At 43.3% G+C, this 22,612-nt stretch overlaps 1 protein-coding gene across 1 annotated transcript in view; it reads right to left on the bottom strand.

Annotated features, from left to right (window-relative positions):
* GALNT12 (polypeptide N-acetylgalactosaminyltransferase 12) overlaps positions 1-11,390 on the bottom strand; it is a 55,075-nt gene extending 43,685 nt beyond the window's left edge. The window contains exon 1 of the mRNA XM_003407569.2: positions 11,035-11,390. Coding sequence (XP_003407617.1) covers positions 11,035-11,390 — 356 coding nt within the window. The remainder of the gene's footprint in view (positions 1-11,034) is intronic.
* Positions 11,391-22,612: the final 11,222 nt, after the last annotated feature.

Consider the following 22,612-nt stretch of genomic DNA (forward strand, 5'->3'; position numbering starts at 1 on the left):
CTGTTATATAAAACGCCCAGAAAATTCTTGATAAAATACTTTTTAAAATCTTTTAAATGCATAGCTTAGCTGACAAGCAAGTAAAAGAAATTCTCAAAGCCCAGGAACAACAAGAAACACGAATCTAGATACCACAAGTAAGAAATACAGAGCATAAAATAAGTAAGCTTAATATGCTTAAATAAATAAAAGAATATCTCAAATGAATGACAAAGGAGCAAGAATGACAGATTTGCCTAAATGTCGACTTCTCCCAGCAATAATACAAAGCCAGGGGAAAATCTTCAAATGCCAAACTATCAGTCTAGAATTACATACCCAGAAACACTATTTTTCAAGAACAAGAGCAAAATAAAAACATTTTTAGATAAATAAAAGTGAGCGTTTAAACAACAGACCTTCTCTGTAAATCACTGTATGATGAATACAAGATGTATTTCAGGAAGAAGGAAATGAATCCCAGAAAGATCTTCAACTCGGAAAATAATAACAAACTTGTGGATAAATCTAAATAAAAACTGCGTTAAAAAGAATGTCTAACTCGGTTTAAAAACCAAGGCAGAATTAAAACGGTGGAGCGGAATGTCATACAAACTGGGAGGAAGGTGATAAGTGCTCAAGCACTCTAAGGGCCTTGGTTCAGGAAAAGCCATAGTTCCTGATTAACTTCAGAGTTTGGTGAGTTAAATATATCCTTTAAAATTTCTAGGGTTACCACAAAAATAAAATAGATAACTGCCAATTTAGTAGAGAGAGAAAAATGCAATGAGAAGGGGAAGGGGAAACTTCTATCAATTCAAAAAGCAACAACAAAAGAAAAAAATAGAAAAATCATAACAAATGGAAAACATAAAATAAGAAGACAGAATCCAAAAGTATCAGTAACATAATACATATACATGGATATAACTATCTAGTTTAAAGACAAAGACTGCCAGTCCGGATTTTGTGAAATGAAAACACAGAATCAAGCAGCATGTTATTGAGACACACACCTAGAACATCAGGACAAAGTAAGAGTGGAAGTCCAAGGATGAAAAAAGATATCACAAAAATACTAAATAAATTGAACATATTCTGTGAATTTAATGAACTGACTCAAAAAAGAATGTCATCCTGATGACCACAAAATGGGGCTAATAAGAATTAATAAAATGCCCTGCATTTTACAACCTTATTGTGGAGGCAAAAGAAACACACATCAGTCTAATCTCTACACCACATATGATGTTTCTCCAAAGATAATGTTGTTACAAGAACAGACAAGCAGACTACATGTCTTCAAAGAGATATCCTGACCAACTCCCCCCGCCAACCTCAGCAAGACGCAAACACTTTCTCGGGGGAATTACCTACTTAGAGCTATTTTGAGACTCTTGGCCTTTCCAGCACCCAAATCCTGAACCCTGAACTCAGATACACCTACAATTATGTCATTAACAAGGCAAAAACTAGAGCAAGAGTTTAAGAAATGCAAACTCTTGTGTATCAGTTACATGCTCTCCCAACCATTGGTTCACAGCTCCTCTGCCGCGGGCAGAAACCAGCTCCTGTTCATACGCATGGCACCCTGGGGAAATAAATGCACAGCACACTCTGCCTTTTCTCTCTTCTTAAGCAGGTCAGAATGCAAGTGAAGATAACATTTTAGTGATTATCTCAAGGCCTCTCTAGTCTATGAAAACTGAAACTTTCTGCAAACATTGGTACAATATTATGTTTGTTTTTAGCTGCCGTCAAGTCGGCCCCTAACTCATGGCAATCCTATACACAACGAAACTAAACGCTGCCCAGTGCTGTACCATCCCCATAATCAACTGGGGAACAGACCATTGTGGTCCACAGGGTTTTCACTGGCTGATTTTCGGAAGGAGATTGCCAGGCCTTTCTTCCTAGTTCATCTTAGTCTGGGAGCCCCACTGAAACCTGTTCAGCATCATAGCAACGTGCAAGCCTCCTCTGACAGATGGGTGGTGGCTACAGATGAGGTGCATCGGCCAGAAATCGAACCCAGGTCTCCTGCGTGGAAGGCAAAAATTCTATCACTGATATTAGCAATCATTTACTTGTGACACACTGCACAACTAACTGTGCTGTCATCCCTAGTTTCATCTGCATTTGACTTATTAATTTCTACTCTGTCTAATTCTGGTATTCTCCCACGCCCTCAAAAACACCCATCCTAAATCTTCTGAGTAAGAAATCCACAGGTTCTGGGCCAGTAGCTTTCAATCCTGGCTGCACATCAGACTCAGCCTAGGTCTGACTCAAAGACTCTGATTTAACTGTTAAGGGGAAGGTCTCTGGCATTTGTATTCTTAAAAGGCTCCCCAGGATCGTAAACCCAGCTATCTGGCTCCCCACTTTGATTTGCTGCCATCTCAGAGTGAAAGTTCCCCTCCTTGCTAAGATCAAATGGGATGATATTTGTGAAAGTGTTTTGCAAAACCTACACTTGCCATACTACCATGCAAAGATTCCCTGTCAGCATACTTCTCATCTTCTATCCAGTTCTGTAACGAATATAAATAAAGCTGTGCTGAAGTCCACTGGCATGTGAATTGTTAGTTCTCAGAGGGGCTGGGTCTACACAGAGTCTCTCAGAGTTAGAGCCAAGACTCCAAAATGTCTCTTTTTTGGTCTGGCCCTGTCCAAGGGAGCAGACATAGTGCCAGGCCTTGCAGACACCAGGAAGAGCCAAGCCAAACATCCCTCAGTCGCTTCCAACTCCTTGCTCCTGTTAACTGGTTAATGCACGTAGTGCAAAGACTTTGGTTAAAAACATGTGGACCTATGTACATGTTCATGTTTGAGTATGTTCTCATCCACACACCCAAATGTACGTTTTTCAAAACCTAAGCATGCTGAAACCAAAGACACAAGGAAAATCTTAGTCCAAAGGACTAATGGACCATATGAACCACAGCTTCCACCAGTGCCCAGAACTACATGGCATCTGGCTGGCACCACTGGCTGCTGTGACAGGGATCACAACACAGAGTCCCAGACACAGCCAGAGAAAAGGCAGAACAAAATATAAATTTACAAAAAAAGACCAGACTTACTGGTCTGACAGAGTATGGAGGAAACCCCAAGACTATGGCCCCTGGACACCCTGCTAACTCAGAACTGAAGCCACTCCCAAAGTTCACTTTTCAGCCAAAGATTAGACAGGCCTATAAAATGAACAATAACACACATAAGGAACGTGCTTCTTAGTTCAGTCAAGTATACAACACCAAGTGGGCAACCGCTGCCCAAGAGCAAAGACGAGAAGGCAGAAAGGGACAGGAAAACTGGACAAATAAACACAGAGAACCCAGGGTGAAAAGACAAAGGGGGAGAGTGCTGACACATTGCGGGATTGCAACTAATGTCACAAAATAATTTGTGTATAAATTTTTTGAATGAATAACTAATTTGCACTGTAAACTTTCACCTAAAACACAAACAAAAAACCTAAGCGTGCTGAATTGACTCAACAGCAATAGTTTTTTTTTTTTTTTTTAAAGCATGTTGAATAGGGTTTAGCAGCACTTCCAGACTAAGTCGGAGTAGGAAGAAGGCCTGATGAACTCCTTCCGAAAATCAGCCAAAGAAAACCCTATGGATTGCAATAGTCCAATCAACAATCCAGGACTGGGCAGCATTTTCTCCCGTTGTGCACAGGGTCACCATGAATCAGGGGGCTAACTCAATGGCAGCTAAGAACGACAATATCTATACCTGGAAAAGTCTAGACAGATAAACGGCAAAATGTTAACAGCAGTTCTCCTGAGATGGTAGGTTTATGGGTGATTTTTATTTTTTCCTTTTTGCCTCTCTGTATTTTTTTTTTATGTGCTAAAATTTCTTGACTGAATACATATTACTTTTAAAATTAAACCAATCCCACCGCCGTCAAGTCAATTCCAACTCATGGCGACCCTACAGGGCAGAGAACTGACCCATAGGGTTTCCAAGGCTGTAAATCTTTACCGAAGCAGGCTGTCACATCTTTCTCCTGTAGAACCTCTGGTAAATAAAAAAAACCTCCGACATTCCCAAGAAGAAGAAAGAGGATAAAAAAAATCTGGGTTCTAGGCTAGCTCTGTTTCAGATATGTTGTGTGACCATGGGGCTGTGGCTTTTCCTCTTTGTTTATACTGGATGCTCCCTCAAAGCCCTCTCTCCTTCAACATTCAAGGACCTTAACCACCTCTCTAAGGAGCCTGGCAATGCAGTAGCTAAACACTCCACTGTTAGCCAAAAGTTCAGTGGTTCAAACCCACCAGCCGCTCTGTAGAGAGAAAGATCTGGCTGTCTGCTTCCATAAAGTTTACAGCCTTGGAAACCCTATGGGGCAGTTCTACTCTGTCCTATAGGGTCATTATGAGTTGGAATAGACTCGTCAGCAATGGGTTTAACCACCCCTCTGACAGGAACCCTGGTGGCACAATGGTTAAGCACTTGGCTGATAACCAAAAGGTTGGTGTTTCGAACACACACGGCAGCTCCAAGGGAGAAGGACCTGGCGACCTGCTCCCATAAAGATTACAGCCCATATTAGAGCAGAAAAAAATCAGAGTACAGAAAAACAATAGAAAGAATCAACAAGACCAGAAGTTGGTTCTTTGAAAGGATCAATAAAATCAACAAACTACTGGCCAAAGTGACAAAAGAAAAGCAGCAGAAGAAGCAAGCAGCCCAAGTAAGAAATCAGACAGCCATAATTACAACAGAAACAAGTGAAATAAAAAGGATCATAGAAGAATACTATGAAAATTTGTACTCCAACAAATTTGAAAACCTAGAAGAAATGGACAAATTTCTAGAAACACACTACCTACCTAAACTGACACAAACCGAGGTAGAAAAACTGAACAGGCCCATAAGAAAAGAAGAGATTGAAGAGGTAATTAAAAAATAACTCCCAGCAATAACAACAAAAAGCCCTGGACCAGATGGCTTCATTGGAGAATTCCACCAAACATTCAGAGAAGGGCTCTCATCAATACTACTCAAAGTATTTCAGAGCATAAAAGAAGAAGAAATACTCCCAAATTCATCCTGTGAAGCCAGGATAACTCAGATACAAAGCCAGATGCAGAAACTGCAAAAAAAGAAAATTACAGACCAATATCCCCATGGACATAGACACAAAAATCCTCAATGTAATTCTAGCCAAAAGAATTCAACAACCTAACAAAAAAATAATTCACCATGACCAAGTGGGAGTCATACCAGGTAGGCAGGGATGGTTCTACATTAGAAAAACAATCAAATCCATCACATAAATAAAACAAAAGACAAGCCCCACATGATCTTATCAATTGATGCAGGAAAGGCATTTGACAAAGTTCAACAGCCATTCATGATAAAAACTCTCAGCAAAATAGAAATAGAAGGGAAATTCCTCAACATAATAAAGGGCATTTATACGAAGCCAACAGTCAACATCATCCCAAATGGAGTCTGAAAGTACTCCTCTTGGGAACTGGAACCAGACAAGATGCCCTTTATTATCACCACACTTATTTGACATTGTGCTAGAAAAAGAAATAAAGGGCATTCAAATTGGTAAGGAAGAAGTAAAAGTATTTCTATTTGCAGATGATATGATCTCATATACAGAAAACCCCAAAGAATCCACAAGAAAACTACTGGAACTAAGAGGATTTCAACGAAGTATCAGGAAACAAGATAAACATACAAAAATCAGTTGGATTTCTCTATACCAACAAAGAGAACTTCAAAGAGGAAATCACCAAATCAATATCATTTGCAATAGCCTCCAAGAAGATAAAATACTTAGGGATAAATCTAACCAGAGATGGAAAAGACCTGTACAAAGAAAACTTAAAGACACTACTGCAAGAAACCAAAAGAGACCTACAAAAGTGGAAAAACATACCTTGCTCTTGGATAGGAAGACTCAACATTGTGAAAATGTCAATTCTACCCAAAGTGACCTACAAATACAATGAAATACCGATCCAAATTCCAATGGCATTTTTTAATGAGATGGAGAAACAAATCACCAACTTCATATGGAAAGGGAAGAGGCCCTGGAAAAGTAAAGCATTACTAAAGAAGAAGAATAAAGTAGAGGGGCCTCACAGTACCTGACTTTAGAACCTATTATACTGCCACAATAGTCAAAACAGCCTGGTACTAGTACAATAACAGATACATAGACCAACGAAACAGGATTGAGAATCCAGATGTAAATTCATCCACCTATGTTATGAGTAGCTGATATTTGACAAAAGCCCAAAGCCCGTTAAAGGGGAAAAGACAGTCTCTTTAACAAATGGTGCTGGCATAACTGGATATCCACCTGCAAAAAAATGAAACAAGACCCATACCTCACACCATGCACAAGAACTAACTACAAATGGATCAAAGACCTAAATACAAAATTTAAAACAATAAAGATCACAGGAGAAAAAATAGGGACAATAGGAGCCCTAATACATGGCATAAACAGAATACAAAACATTACTAACAATGCACAAACACCCGAAGAGAAACTAGATAACTGGGAGCTTCCAAAAATCAAACACTTATGATCATCAAAAGACTTCACTAAAAGAGTAAAAAGACAACCTACAGACTGAGGAAAAATTTTTGGCTACAACAAATTTTTTGCTACGACTAATCTCTAAAATCTACAAGATACTACAAAACTTCAACAACAAAAAGACAAACAACTCCATTAAAAAATGGGCAAAGGATATGAACAGGCACTTCACCAAAGACGACATTCAGACAGAAAACTGACAATATGAGGAAATGCTCACAACCATTAGCCATTAGAGAAATGCAAATTGAAACTACAATGAGATAGATACCATCTCACCCCAACAAGGCTGGCATTAATCCAAAAAACACAAAATAATAAATGTTGGAAAGGTTGTGGAGAGATTGGAACACTTATACACTGCTGGTGCGAATGTAAAATGGTACAACCACTTTGGAAACTGATTTGGAGCTTCCTTAAAAAGCTAGAAACAGAAATACCATAAGATGCAGCAATCCCACTCCTTGGAATACATCCTAGAGAAATAAGAGCCATCACAAGAATAGATATATGCACACCCATGTTCATTGCAGCACTGTTAATAGCAAAAAGATGGAAACAACCTAGGAGGTCATCAACTGACGAATGGATAAACAAATTATGGTATATTCACACAATGGAATACAATGCAACAATAAAGAACAACAATGAATCCGTGAAACGTGTCATAACATGCATGAATCTGGAACACATTATGTTAACCAAAATTAGTCGCAAAAGAACAAATATTATATGAGACCACTATTATAAGAACTCAAGAGAATATTTAAACACAGAAAAAAACATCCTTTGATGGTTAGCAGGGATGGGAGAGGGAGAAAGGAAAAATAACTAACTAGATAGAAGACGTGTTAACACTGGTGATGGGAAAGGCAATACGCAATATGGGGGCAGTCAGCACAACAGGACCAAGGCACAGGAAGACATTGAGAGGAACGCATAAATAAAGGGCAACTACAGTAACTACTATAGCTTAGATAATCCTGCAGCAATAGTGTTAAAAAATAATAATTTACAAATGGACAAATAGGTAGATGAATATGCCAAGAGGTATGGAAGGGCATTAGGGAGCATGCCCTCCTGCAGATATAGGTTTGGTTGTAGATATTTCTACATACATAATTGTAGGTGCTGCACATATATTAATACAGACAACAGCCCACACAAGGGGCAGAGTCACAGAAACTTCTTAGTCATAACCAAACACCTTGCAGGACAAAGTTCCCAGGCTCAAAGGCAAAGGACCATAGACTCAGGGGACATTTACATCAATTGGCACAACACAGTACATAAAGACAATGTTCTGCATCTTACTTTGGTGAGTAGTATCTGGGGTCTTTTAAGTTTGTAAGCGGCCATCTAAGATATAGCTATTGGTCTCTTCCCATCTGGAGCAAAGGAGAGTAAAGAAAACCAAAGACTCAAAAGAGCAGTTAGTCCAAAGGCCTAACAGACCACATGAACCTCAGCCTACACGACCCCGAGACCAAAAGAACTAGATGGTTCCCAGCTACCACTACTGACCGCTCTGACTGGTATCACAACAGAGCAGGAGAAAAATGTAGAACAAAAAATGAAATTCATAAAAAACACCAGACTTACTGGTCTGACAGTGACTGGAGGAAATCCCAAGACTATGGCCCTAAGACACCCTTCTGACCTGGAACTGAAGCCATTCTGGAGACCACCTTTCAGCCAAACAATAGACAGGCCCATAAAATAAACAGTAACACTGAGAGGCATGTGTTCCTTAGAACAATCAATTATACAAGATCAAAAGGACAATACTTGCCCAAAACCAAAGATGAGAAGGCAGGAACGGGAAGAAAATCTGGAGGAAAGGAAACGGGGAACCCAGTGCTGAAATGGGGAGAGTGCTGATTGATGGAGGGGAATGCAAACAATGTTAGGGAATACTTTATGTACAAACTATTGCATGAGAAACGAATTTGCTCTGGAAACTTTCATCTAAAGCCCAATAAAAAATTTAAATAAATAAATAAAATTGACAAAGGAAGAGTTAAGGTTCTGCTGTCACCCCCCCAAAAAAAAAAAATTACAGCCTAGAAAACGCTATGGGGCAGTTCTACTCTGTCACAAGGATGGAATATTGCTGTGAGTTGAAATCGACTTGATGGCACCCAACAACAACAACCCCCGCTTATTAATTAGGCTCTCAAGGAAAGCCCTCACACGCTGTGAATTCATAACTTGCCATTCCAGTTTCTCCTGCTAAATTTCGAAACTCTGATTAGCTCCGCACTCCTATATGAAGTGAGTCTCCACATAAGGCCCTGCCTTACTGACCGGCGAGCTGAAACCAACACTGCTCAAGCCCACCTTTCTTTCTAGTCCGACAAGAATAGCCCAACAGGCCCTGATGCAGGAATTAAAGGCAGGAGGCATTCACACTCCTTATCATGCTGTGTTTGCATTAACTTCCCAGAGTCAATGCAACAGCAGGATTTATAAGCCAACCTTGATAGGACACAGGGCAGCTGCATCACCATGGAGACTGGAAACCACAAGCCGCACAGGTCGTCCAGTGTTTTCAAAGGGACTTGCCCAATTGCAATCTCAGACAATAAAGGAAGTTGGATCCTGGAAAAGAAAACCTTTACGAGCAATCCCTAGATGACTCTCAAAAGCAGCTTCCTGAGTGTATTCTTGGCAACAGGGAAGGAAGGAAAAACTAGTAAGAATTGAGTACACTGTGTTGCTCCCAGGCACGGTGCTAGCTGTTAGTTCACAGATTGCGCTATTTCTACTAGTTCACTATTTTATAGATAGGAAAACTGCAGCACAGAGAGGCTAAGTAGCTTGCTCAAGATCACAGAGCTGATAAGCAAAAGAGGCCAGATCTTTTTTGGGCTGGGTTCCACCTGAAAGCTGTGCTCCTTCCCTAGATATTGCCTCAGTGAGCATCTTTGGGGTTTCAAGGAGTTAAATGTGCACTAAGTCATTTGGGCGAAGAGGGGAAGGCTACTAATCCCAACAAAGTTTTACTCAAAAATATTAACAGTGAAAATGCCTCAGGCAAAAGCATGAAGTTAGAAGTGAGCAAATGCCGAAAAATAGGGAGGACAGTGAAGTTCAAGTCCATTCAAGCTTTGAGGACTGGGGCGGAAAGGGTCAGGGGGCGGTCTGAGCTTCCTCATCTAGGTATTCATACTCTCACTGGCCAAAGTTCTGCAGGGCGAGCCCCTAAAACCCTGAAATCAGCATGGTGCCAAGAGGGCCAGGAGGGTCACTTTCCATCTGGGGGCCTTGGTGAGTCACCTATCCTCTCTGAGCCTATTTGCACACCTGTGTTGGAGCCCTGGTGATGCTAACCAACAGATGAAAAAAATGATAGAACTATCTCAGAAACTGAAGAATCCACCAGCCGCTCCTTGGAAACCTACGGGGCAGCTCTACTCTGTCCTATAGGGTGCCTATGAGTCGGAATCAACTCCATGGCAGTGGTTTGGTTTGGGTTTGGAAAGCAGGAAGGACAAGGAGAGAAAAGGATGGCAGGTGTGTGCCAGCATACAAATCAGGCTGTCCACAGTGGCTCCTCCAGGGACGCCCTCTCTGATCCCTCTTTCCCTCTAAGTCTTGAAGGAGGGGGCTCAGCTAGGGTCCTGGAAGATTACCACCAACTGGGAGAAAAGGAGAGAGGCCAGGAGGTCCAGGGGCAAAGGTGGCAGTAGCCACCTGGCCTTTCTCCTACTGCCAGCTTGTTCACCTGTTACTTACCCACCCAGAGGACACACACTTGCCCAGCCAGCAGCTCCAACAGGAACCAGGCCTTCTCATCACACAGGCTGGGTCCAGCACCACCCACAGGCATGAGCTGGGCTGGGCCACAGCCAGGAGGAACTCATTCCACCAGCTGCTCCTCCCTGCCTTCCTTCTCCTGAAGTTCCAGACCCAGCTCTCAGTAAGAGGGGAAGGCAGCTTGCAGACACTGGCTTGGCCTTCCAGCCACTTTTCCCCTCTCTTGCCTGGCCGCCACTCCCAACGTGGTCCATTCGCTGGGGTGGCACACAGATGAATAAATCTGGCCTACCTCTGCTCCCAGGAGTCACTACCTTGGCGGACAGACACACACCAGAGCGACACAGGCAGAACGGGGCTGTCCTGGGCGTGTTGCGAGAGCAGAAGAAGGGCAGCCAAAGCGAGACTCATCAAAATCTATCTGCTTAGGCCCCAACCCACCTCTTTCGGGGCTGAGACCACTTAGTAACAGATTCGTCAATTTCTGAGATTTTTCTCTTTTTTTTTTCACTTTCTTGCTTAGCCCGACCCCCCCCCGCCCATGTGCACCCTGACATTGCTCACTTCCGAGAAAGACTCACTGAGATGCCATACCCACATATTCAGAGACTCCAGTTCCACCCTGCCACTCTACAGAAGGAGAAACTGAGGCCCGGGGAGGGGCAGGCCGGGACTCCGAGTCCAGTGCTCCTCCCCACCACCTGAGGACTCACAGAGGGTTTCTGCGCTCGGGCAGGCGGCGGTGCAACGAGATGCGGTCGCTGAGGTAGACGTTGATTTGGTGCAGCTGCACGCTCTCCTCCTGGAGCCGCAGCTCCTCGCCCTGCAGCTGCAACCGCACCGCCTCGCCCTGAGCGCCCAGCGCGTCCGCGGGCAGCGGGGGCCGCAGCAAGACTGGTTCGCGCCGCCCGAGGCGCGGGGGTCTGGGCTCTGCCGCCCCGGCCCCGCGCCGCGCCCGCAGCACCGAGCCCAGCCCGGCCAACGCCAGCAGCGCCAGCAGCGCCAACAGCGTCGCCCGGCCCCGCCGCAGCCCCCGCGGGCAGCGCCGCCGCCCCGCGCGCCCCCACATGCGCCCGCCAGCTGAGGCCAGCGGTCTGCGCGCCCGAGCCGGTGACGGAGAGGAGATCCGGATCCCGGAACCGCAGCGCCGCGCCGCCCCGCCCCCGGCCCGCCCCACCTGCGCGCCACCCCCTTCCCGCCCCGCCCGCCCTCGGGAGCGCGGTCCACCGTTTTTCTCGGATTCTCACACCGGCTTACTAAGACTTGCACCGTCTTCGCTGGGCTGCGGTGCATTAAAAAAAAGTTGTTAGATATCGCGGTGGAGTCGATTCGAACTTATAGTGAGCCCACGTGACAGAGTAGGGAACTGCCCCGTAAACTGTAATCCTTACGGCAGCAGATTGCTTTTTCTTTTTTTTTTTTTTTTTTTTGGTGTTTCTTATTCTTCATTTTACAGACGCTGACTCCAAGAAACTGAAAATGAACTGGAATAAACTATTTTCTCAGGAAAACGCACCTATGCACACATGATCACACACACTCCGTCTCATGCGTTCATGTTAAGAGCCCTTGGCTTCAGCTAAAGCTCACTTCTGGCAGTTGCGGGGGGCTTGAGGAACGAGGGAGCCTGCTGGGGTGCTGGAAACACTAGGGCCGGGGCTAGAGGGAGGCTTGAGGCCCTTACCTAGGTGCATGATTTAAGGGACATTGTTAGTTACCGTGGAGTCCATTCCAACTCACGGCAACACCATTGCCCAGTAGAGCTGCTCCACAGTGTTTCCAAGGCTCTGACATTTCAGAAGCAGATCGCCAGACCTCTCTTCACCGTGCATTGGATGGGTTTGAACCACCAACATTTTGTCTAATAGTCAAGTGCTTAAATGTTTGTGCCACTTTTAAAAATCAAAATAAATGTAAAAAATTCATAATGAACAAAATATCAAAATTTTAAATGAAGACAGAATCTGGCCCTGCGCTTACAGGTTTCAAGAAGAATCCTTGGCCCTTAGTACAAGCCCTGAAGTCCTCAGCGTGGTATGATGGGCCCTTCAGAATGTGGCTACTATCTCTGCAACTCCTATCTCCAGCCACTGGAGGAGAGGAGGAGGCCTTTACAACTCCAGGCCTTTGCACATGCTGTTCCCTCTCCTTGAATGCCTCCCTACCCCATCATCCAAGGCTCTGCTCAAAAGCCACCTCCTCTGTGAAGGCCTCAAGGACTCCACAGCCTTTTAGACAACTGTATTTCACGACTGCATCATCCCTCTGTGTATCAGTCAGGGAAAGAGAACCAGTAGGATACAGATTTCAAGAGACATACTGCAAAGAATTGGCTTATGCAATTGTGGGGACTGGCTAGGCGAGGCTGAAACCCACAGGGCAGGCCATCAGGGAGGGCAAGTTATCACGAAGGGCAGGCGGGAACTCTCTGGTACAAACTAATGCTACATTCAGCAGGCAGAGTACTTTCTTCAGGGAAACCTCAGCTCTGTTCTTGAGGCCTTTCAACTGACTAAACCAGGCCTACCCAGATAATCTCCTTCACTTAAAGGATTATAATCAGCTGACTATAGACTTTAATCATATCTACAAAATACCTTCACAGCAACACCTAGGTTAGCATTTGATTGAATAACTGAGGATGCAGACTAAGCAAGCTGACACATCAAACTGACCATCACACTTGGTACACCAAAAAACCAAACCCAGTGCCTTCGAGTCGATTCCAACTCATAGCGACCCTGTAGGACAGAGTGGAACTGCCCCATAGAGTTTCCAAGGAGCGCCTGGTGGATTCGAACTGCTGACCCTTTGGTTAGCAGCCATAGCACTTAACCACTACGCCACCTTGGTACACTAGATTACTTTTAATTCACACCCTGGCTTTATAACAGGAAGGATGTGAGGGGCTTAGAGTATAAGCTGTGGTCACTTTATGATCCAGTGCTTGGTACAGTGTCAGGGACACATTAAGAACTCAGTGCTAACGCTGCACCTCATGCTGACTTCCTCAGACATCAGTGTGAACTCACTGGGGAGGCTCCTGATGGACTGCACAGCCTGCTTATGTGCAGGCAGAGGCTACTCTCAAAATGTAACAAACACGAATTCCTAGAGTCTTGCTGCCGCAAGGGCCTCAGTGACAATCTACTTTGGCAGTTTTCAAAATCCCTTCCTGGGAACCCCAGGAAAGTAAAAGGGAGGCCGAGTGGGCGGGGCTCTAGCTCTCCTCCCTGAAACCTGAGCATCGACACGTTTAATACTTTGAACTTCCTTATTAGATTGCATTTAAAGAACTTTTTCCAGTACACTCCCTATTTCCTGAGGGACAAGGCCAAGGCAAGTGTGTTTTCTAGGGCCACAGCTGGTCACTGGCAGAACTGGAAATAGAACATTTTTTTTAAGAGGGTATGGCAGAAGCTGCTGGATGCCTGCCAATATCCACTCTCTTCTTCTTCCTTCACAGTAGAACCCCTAACTCTCCTCCCCCCACCTTCACAATGGGCACAGGGGTTCCAGCTCAGGTCTTACAGAATGAAGACTAGATTTCCCAGCCTCCCTTGCAGCTAGGTGTTGCCACGTAACTAAGTGTGCCACAAATGGGCTATACGTGGGGGTGTTGTGTGGGACTTATGAGTAATGTGTTAGAGGAAACTTCTTTAGCCTTTTTCTTCCTCCTGGCTGGATTGTGGATATAGACTGGAGCATATGCAACTACTTTGGGCCATGAAGTCAGAGTCATATGCTGAGGATAGTGAAAAACATGGCAGAAGGAGCCCAGGTACCCAACACTGTAGACATAAACCAGTTGATGGCCTCCTTCCAGGCTTCATTTACGTGAGAAAGAAATAAACTTCTAATTTAGGCCACTAGTTTCTGTGGGTTTTGTGTCATATGCAGTCAAATCTAATCCTAACTGATACCGAGGAGTAATTTCAAGAGAATTCCCCGCAAATCTGGCTCTGATAGTGTGGCGGTTTTAAAACAAGGCTGCAAATTCTTTGATACTCTCTCCCCTGGAATCAAGGCAGATTTGTAACTGCTTTGATCAATAGAGTATGGCAGAAGTGACACTCTGAGACTTCGGAGACTACATATAAAAGGCTAAGCAGCTTCCAACTTGTTCTTGGCATCACTTGTCTTGGAGCGTTGAGCTGCCACGGAGAAAATCCAACTATTTTCATTCCATCATGCCGGAAAGATCACAGGTAAACACTCCAGACAATAGTGCCAGCTGAGCGTGACCTTCAGCCAGCCCAGCCAGCCCAGCCAGCCCAGGCATCAGACACATGATTGAAGAGGCCAGCTTGGAAGGGGATCAGATAGACCCTAGCCACCTGAGTCATCCCTAGCCATTCAAGTTATCTCAGCTGTGGCCCCAGATACAGAGAAGGGAGATAGCCTTTCCAAATTCCTGACCCACAGAAATCCATGGGCAGAATAGGAGTTGATACATTATACCATGAAGTTTTGATATGGCTTGTTATGCAGCAATACATAACTGGGACAAATGAATATTTTAACCAAAAGTTTCTGATTCAGGAAATATCTGTTGAGCATGCTAGGTATTAGACACATAGTGAACAAGACAGGCATTTTTTACACCAGAGTGCTTAGAATGCAGTAGAGAAGACAGATATTAAAATGATAACTTACTAGAGTTGTGATAAGTATTTTGAAGAAGAATTACAGGGTGCTATATATATTTTTTTTTTTATAAGAGCTGAGGAAACCCTGCAGCCGTAGTGGTTAAGAACTATGGCTGCCAACCAAAAGGTCAGCAGTTCAAATCCACCAGGTGCTCTTCGAAAAGCCTATGGGGCAGTTCCACTCTATTTTATAGGGTCGCTATGAGTCAGAATCGACTCTACGGCAACAAGTTTGGTTTTCTTTTTTTATAAGCACTAATAGAGCCCTGGTGGCACAGTGGTTAAGAGCCTGGCTGCTTACCAAAAGATCGGAAGTTCAAATCCACCAGCTGCACCTTGGAAACCCTTTGTGGCAGTTCTACCCTGTCCTATAGGGTTGTTATAAGTTGGGATCAAATTAACAGCAATGGGTTTGAGCTTTTGACTTATAAGAGCTGATAAAAAGCCCTGGTGGTGCTGTGGTTAAAGTGCTTGGCTGCTAACCAAAAGGTCAGTAGTTCAAACCTGCCAGCCTCTCTGTGGGAGAAAAATGTGGCAGTCTGTTTCCATAAAAATTACCTCCTATGGGGCAGTTCTACTGTGTCCTATAGCGCTGCTGTGAGTCAGAATCAACTCAACAGCAACGGGTTTGGTTTTTTGGGTTTATAAGAGCTGATAATAGTAGAACGTGATCTAGTTTAAAGATCTAGGGAGGCTTCTCTGAACCACTATGTTTACATGTATGCCTGAACGCTAAGGTGAGATCGGAGATTTGAAAACCTACCTTACGTTCATCTGAGACTCCCTCTGCTGGTACCCAGCTCAGAGAGAACAGTTTTGCATCTCCTGTGGACAGATATTGTAAACTGTGTATGCATTTTTTTACCCTGGGGAAAGGGTCCAAAGGTTTTTATCAAATATTCTTAAGGGAACTACAAGCCAGTAAAGGCTATGAAGCACTCCTCTAGTCTGATTCTGTCATTTTACAGACATAGAACCTTAGACACAGGATGGGAAGAAGGTCTGGAAAAAGTTGGTGGCTCAGGTAGAGTTAGGATCTAACTTGCTGTCCTCTTCACCACACAGTCCCTGGTTGTTGGCGCCCCCACAGGAAAAGGGCCTTCATGATCTTCTGCAGGCACCAGGAAGAAGACTCAGTTTGGAGTGGGCCAGGCAAGGCAGCTCCCATCTGCTGTGATGCCAGGCCTGTGGGAGGTGGCCCCAACCACGGAGCTCATGGCCCCACCTGCTTCCCCTGCTGGTGGGTTTGGAAGTGCAGGTGTGAAAGGAAGGGTTGGGAACTGTGCCTTTTGGCCTCTATCCAGACGCCCAACAGATTTTAAGATCTGAGATCAGATTAGAAAACAGACAAGGATTACAATTCATAAAAATTTGGATCGGCTTACCAATTGGAATGCTTTCCGATAGAGGCTCAGCTAAATGAAGAGAGTGATGGAATTAAAAAAAATGGAATCAGGCCTTAGAAAACAAGGTTCAAGTCCCAAGTGCTGGATAAAGGTCGTCACTTATTGAGTACCCACTGTATGCTGTAAACTGTTAAACGCTATTTTACTGTCTCATTTCAAGGTCACTGGATGGTACAAATGGTTTGCATTCAACTACTAACCAAAAGGGCGGCAGTTCAAATCCACCCAGCTGTGCCATGGTAGAAAGGCCTGGCGATCTACTTCCGTAAGATCACAGTCACTGAAAACCTCAGGGAGCACAGTCCTACTCTGAAACAGATGCAGTTCCCACGAGTCAGAATCAACTCAACAGCAACAGGTCTCATTTCACCCTCTTGACAGTCTTGCAAGGTAGATAGGTAAGGAAATTTAGGCTCAGAGAGGTAAAGTGACTTATCCAAAGACACATAACACGCAAGTGGTAGAGCAAGGGTCTATAGTCCAGGACTCCTGACTTCCAGTCTGGGATTTCCCAGCATACAATTCACTGTCTTGGGGGCTGCTGTGAGACCAAATGGCAGCTTAGCTTAGTGGTTAAGAGTACAACATTGGAGGCCACTTGCCTGAGCTCAAATCCCAGTCCAACCACGAAGTTCTGTGTGGTCCTGGGCAAGTTATTTAACCTCTCTCCATTCAATCCGCTTGTCTATTTTAAAAAAACAAGAATGAAAAAAACCATTGACATTAAGCTGCCCCATAGGGCTTCCAAGGCTAAAACCCTGGTGGTGTAATGGTTAAGAGCTATGGTTGCCAACCAAAAGGTTAGCAGCTCAAATCAACCAGGCGTTCCTTGGAAACCCTATGGGGCGGTTCTGCTCTGCTCTACAAGGTCACTATGAGTCAGAATCGACTCAATATCAATGCGTTCAGTTTTTTTAGTCTTTACAGAAGCCGACTGCCACCAGGCGACTGATGGGTTTGAAGTGCCGACCTTTCAGTTAGCAGCCTAGTGCATAACCACTGTGCCACCAGGAATCCTTATAAAATGGTGGTGATATAACAGTACCTCCTGAGTAGGGTTGTTGGGAGCTTGAGTGAGTTAATAGAGTGGTCTCTGCGCAGAGTAAGTACTATATTAGTGTCGTTAATGGTGACGAGTTGGCATCCTTAGGGGACTGAGCCACTGGGGACATTAATTCTTTTCATACCTCTTCCCAAATTGAATACCTTGCCTTTCTGTGAGTTTGTTGTTAGCTTTGGGGTCTTATTAGTTCACTGACCACACCGTTTATCTCATTGGTTGCTTGACCAACAAACAAATTTCTCTAGAAGGCAGTTTTGATTTGTTCTATTAGCTCCCTTCATAGAGGTCATTATATCCTTTTTAGAACTTACTATGGCATATGAAAAATGAGGCAATTCAAACAATAGTGGGGAAAAGGTGGATGTTGGGACAATTTGATAACCATCTGCAAAAAAAAAAAGCTAAATCTCTACATCACATCCTACACCAAAATAAATTCCAAATGATCTAAAGATGTCAAGGTGAAAAAAAAAAAAACCAAGAAGGTAAAAAAAAAAATTTAATCATGAAAGTACTGAGAAAAAAAAAGCAACCCAAAAACCATACAGAAAAGATTTATAAATTTGACTACATAAAAAAATTTAAATTCTATAAAGCACAAAATACCACACAGAAGGGCAAAAGACAAAAAACTGGAAAGATTTGAGATGACATTTCCCCAAAATGTGAATCAATAGAGAAATAAAAAGAACATACAGGGAAAAAATGGTCAAAGTATTTGAAGACTCTTCCCCAAAGAGGAAATACGAATAGTCTATAAACATACGAAAGCACATGCAACCTCTCTATTTAAAAAGCATGCAAATTAAAATTACTCTGAAATATTTTTTCAACTATCAGATTGGCAAAGATTAAAAAGGTTATTAATCCCAGTGTTGGCAAGGATGTGAAAAAACAGGCACTCTCACATATACTGTCAGTAGGAATACAAACTGGTATCACCTTTTTGGAAAGCAATTTGGCAACCTTTATTAGAAATGTGAAAACCCTGGTGGCGTAGTGGCTAAGTGCTATGGCTGCTCACCAAAGGGCCAGCAGTTAGAATCCGCCAGGCGCTCCTTGGAAACTCTATGGGGCAGTTCTACTCTGTCCTATAAGGTCGCTATGAGTCAGAATCGACTTGACAGCAATGGGTTTCATTAGAAATGTTAATATTCATATCCTTTAGATTCTGCAATTCTACTTCTAGGAATTTATCCAATACAAATAGATTCACAAGCATTCAAAAGATATGCGTAAAAGGAAATCTATTGCAGTGTTGTACGTAAAAGCAAAAAATTGGAAACAACCCAAATGCCCATTAATAGATTATAAAATAAAATATTGCACATCTGTATACTGAAATACCAAAAATGGACTAATTCTAGGTGTTTATCATACAACTGTGCTTAAAATATATTGTCAAAAAAAAAGCAAATTGTAGAACTGTGTGGGAAAACACTTCCCTCCAAATGTGTCTCCCAAAAACATGAACATAAAGTAATATATGTTCACAAACGCAAAGGAAAAATCCTAGAGGAATATTCACCAAATTGTTAACTATACGGATTTCTGGCGAATGAGATTGTATGGCCCTTTCACTTTTATTCAATTTATTCTTTTTTTCAATAAACATTTATTGATTACCTCCCATTTGCCAGGCAGTGTGGTAGATTCTGGGGATATAGAATCTAAAACCATTTATCTATCTATCCACCTATGGTCATTTGACCATCAATTGGGGAAAAGGCACTCTTTTAAACAAAGGTGCTGGCAAAACTGGATGTCCATCTGCAAAAAAAAATGAAATAGGACCCATACTTGACACCATATACAAAAACTAATTCACAATGAATCACAGACCTCAATATAAAACCAAAAACGATAAAGATAATAGAAGAAAAAACAAGATCAATGCTCAAGGCCCTAATACACAGCATTAACAGGATACGAACTGTAACAACACACAAACACCAGGAGATAAGCTAGATAACTGGAATCTTCTAAAAATTAAAAACTTATGCTCATCAAAAGACTTCACCAAAAGAGTAAAAAGGGAACCTACAGACTGGGAAGAAATTTTTGGCTATGACGAATTTGATAAGGGCCTAATCTCTAAAATCTATAGGAAAATCCAATACTTCTATGACAAAAAGACAAATAATCCAATTAAAAAATGGGCAAAGGAAATGAACATACACTTCACCAAAGAAGACATTCAGGTAGCTAACAGGCATGTGAGGAAATGCTCGAGATCACCAGCCATTAGAAAGACGCAAATCAAAACCACAATGAAATACCATCTCACCCCAACATTATTGGCGTGAATCAAAAAAACAGAAAATAACAAATGCTGGAGAGGTTGCAGGGAGATTGGAACTCTTACGCACTGCTGATGGAAATGCAAAATGGTACAACCATTTTGGAAAACAATATGGCACCTCCTTAAAAAGCTAGAAATAGAAATACCATATGATCCAGCAATCCCACTCCTAGGAACATATCCTAGAGAAATAAGAGCCATCACACGAATAGACATATGCACACCCATGTTCACTGCAGCATCGTTCGTAATAGTAAAAAGATGCAAACAACCTAGGTGTCCATCAACGAATGAATGAATAAACAAACTATGGTACATACACACAATGGAACACTATGCAACGATGAAGAACAATGATGAATCTGCGAAGCATCTCACAACATGGATGACTCTGGAGGGCATTATGCTAAGTGAAATAAGTCAACCACAAAAGGAAAAATATTGTATGAGACCACTACTATAAAACTAATGAAAAGGTTTGCACACAAAAAGAAACAATCTTTAATGGTTACAAGGGAAGGGAGGGGTAGAAGGGAAAAACAGTTAACAGACAATAGATAAGTGGTTACTTTGGTGAAGTGTAAGACAGTACACAATACTGGGGAAGCCAGCACAATTTTTCCAAGGCAAGGTCATGGAAGCTCCATAGACACATCCAAACTCCCTGGGGGACCAAATTACTGGGCTGAGGGCTGTGGACCATGGCCTCAGGAACATCTAGCTCAATTGACATAACATAGTTTATAAAGAAAATATCCTATGTTCTACTTTGTTGAGTAGCATCTGGGGTCTTGAGAGCTTGTGAGATGCCATCTAAGATATCCCACTGGTCTCACCCCATCTGGAGCAAGGGAAGAAGATTATTCCAGGGGAAAGATTAGTCCAAAGGATCAATGTACCACAGCTACCACAGCCTCCACTAGACTGAGTCCGGCACAACTAGATGGTGACTGGCCACCACCACTGACTGCCCTGACAAGGATCGCAATAGAGGGTCTCAGACAGAGCTGGAGAAAAATGTAGAACAAAATTTTAACACACACACACACACACACACACACACACAAAAAGACCAGACTTACTAGTCTGACAGAGACTGAAGAAACTCCAAGAGTATGGCTTTAGACACCCTTTTACCTCAGTAATGAAGTCACTCCTGAGATTCACCCTTCAGACAAAGATTAGACAGGCCCATACAACAAAAGGAGACTGCATGGGCACATAAGCCCAGGGGCAAGGACAAGAAGGCAGGAGACAGGAAAGGTGTAACAGGGAACCTAAGGTCGAGAAGCGTAGAAGAGTGTTGACATGTTGCGGGGTTGGCAACAAATGTCCCAAAACAATATGTGTATTAAGTGTTTAAGGAGAAACTGGTTTGCTCTTAAACCTTCATCTCAAGCACAATAAAATAAATAAATAAATATAAAACCTTTTATCTAAATCTAAAACCCAAAACCATTTATCTCAAGGAGCTTACATTCTTTATTTCTGCAGTATCAGAATCCTTTACAATAACCATTAATTACTTTATTAGCAAAAACAAAACAAAACTGTTCCTTCCCAACTGTTTCCTCTCTTTTCCTATACTTACCTAGACTCCACCCAGTCTTTTGGCCCAGCTTGCGGCTAGCCTCTCCTGTGAAGCTGTCAGTAACATGTCCCTGCTCCCCAAAACTGTGATAGCTTCCTCTGAACTTCCTTGTTCTGCAATCACGTGCGATTCCCTGGAAGCCAGTGGCTGCATCCCTATCATCCAGCACACGAATGCCTTGCACACAGAAGGCACTCAATAAATGTTAGTTGAACGAGGACTGTGTTGGCGATGGAGGTGCACCATTCAGATCTAACTTCAAGAGAACAGGACATGGGAGCACAGCTGACTGAGAGTCTTCAGCTGCCATGCCTTCGGGTCCTTCCTGTCATTCATGCTGAGGCCACATTTCTCCTGCCTTCTTCCAGTGACTGAGCATGGTGGGGATACGAGAACATGGCCATTCCTGCCTGATGCAGGATTCCGTAGCAGGAAACTTTGCTTGGGGACTCCCAATCGACCTAGTCAAAACTTTTCCAAAAGTCAGCTATAGTCTGAAGTTTTTCCCACCCGCTCAAAACAAACAAACAAAACCCAAAAAACCAAACCTGTCGCCATTGAGTCAATTCCAACTCATGGCAACTCCATGTATTTCAGAGTAGCACTGTGCTTCATAGGGTTTTCAATGGCTGTGATCTTCTGGAAGTAGATGGCCAGTACTTTCTCTGAGGTGCCTCTGGTTGCCAATCTTCTCTGAGGTGCCTCTCGGCTGCCAACCTTTCAGTTAGCAACCAAGCACAAAACGTTTGGGCCACCCAGGGGGACCTTCTTCTTAGCAAATCCTCCTCCTTTCCCACTGTCCTTTCCCAGGTGTCAGATCTGCACTGTGGTCTGAAGGCTCTCCTTGCCTTCTCCTCCTGCTTCCCCCTATATGCTTCACAGGCATTTATCCTAGGAATATCCATCTTGGCATCTGATTTTCAGAGGACTCAAGCTGACACAGGGTTTAATGGGGGAAAATTTGCTGGAAAACTGTTCATAAAAAGAAGACCATAGATACACTCTCTTAAGAAATGTATGTACAGAGATGTGCCGGATCCATGCTTCATAAACTTTTATGTGTGCACGAAATACCTAGGGATCTTGCTGAAATGCAGATTGAGGTCCAATAGCTCTGCGGTGGAGCCTAAGAGTCTGTATTTCCAACAAGTAACCAGGTGGCACAGCTACTGTTGGTCCAAGGACCACACTTTGAGCAGCAAAGTGCTGGGCATCTTCCATTGCCTCTCCTGAGTCTCTTTCTACTTGTCTCCATCCTGCTCTGTGCCCAAGGAGACTGA

Source organism: Loxodonta africana, chromosome 9, assembly GCF_030014295.1.
Source record: "Loxodonta africana isolate mLoxAfr1 chromosome 9, mLoxAfr1.hap2, whole genome shotgun sequence".
Lineage (NCBI taxonomy): Eukaryota > Metazoa > Chordata > Mammalia > Proboscidea > Elephantidae > Loxodonta > Loxodonta africana.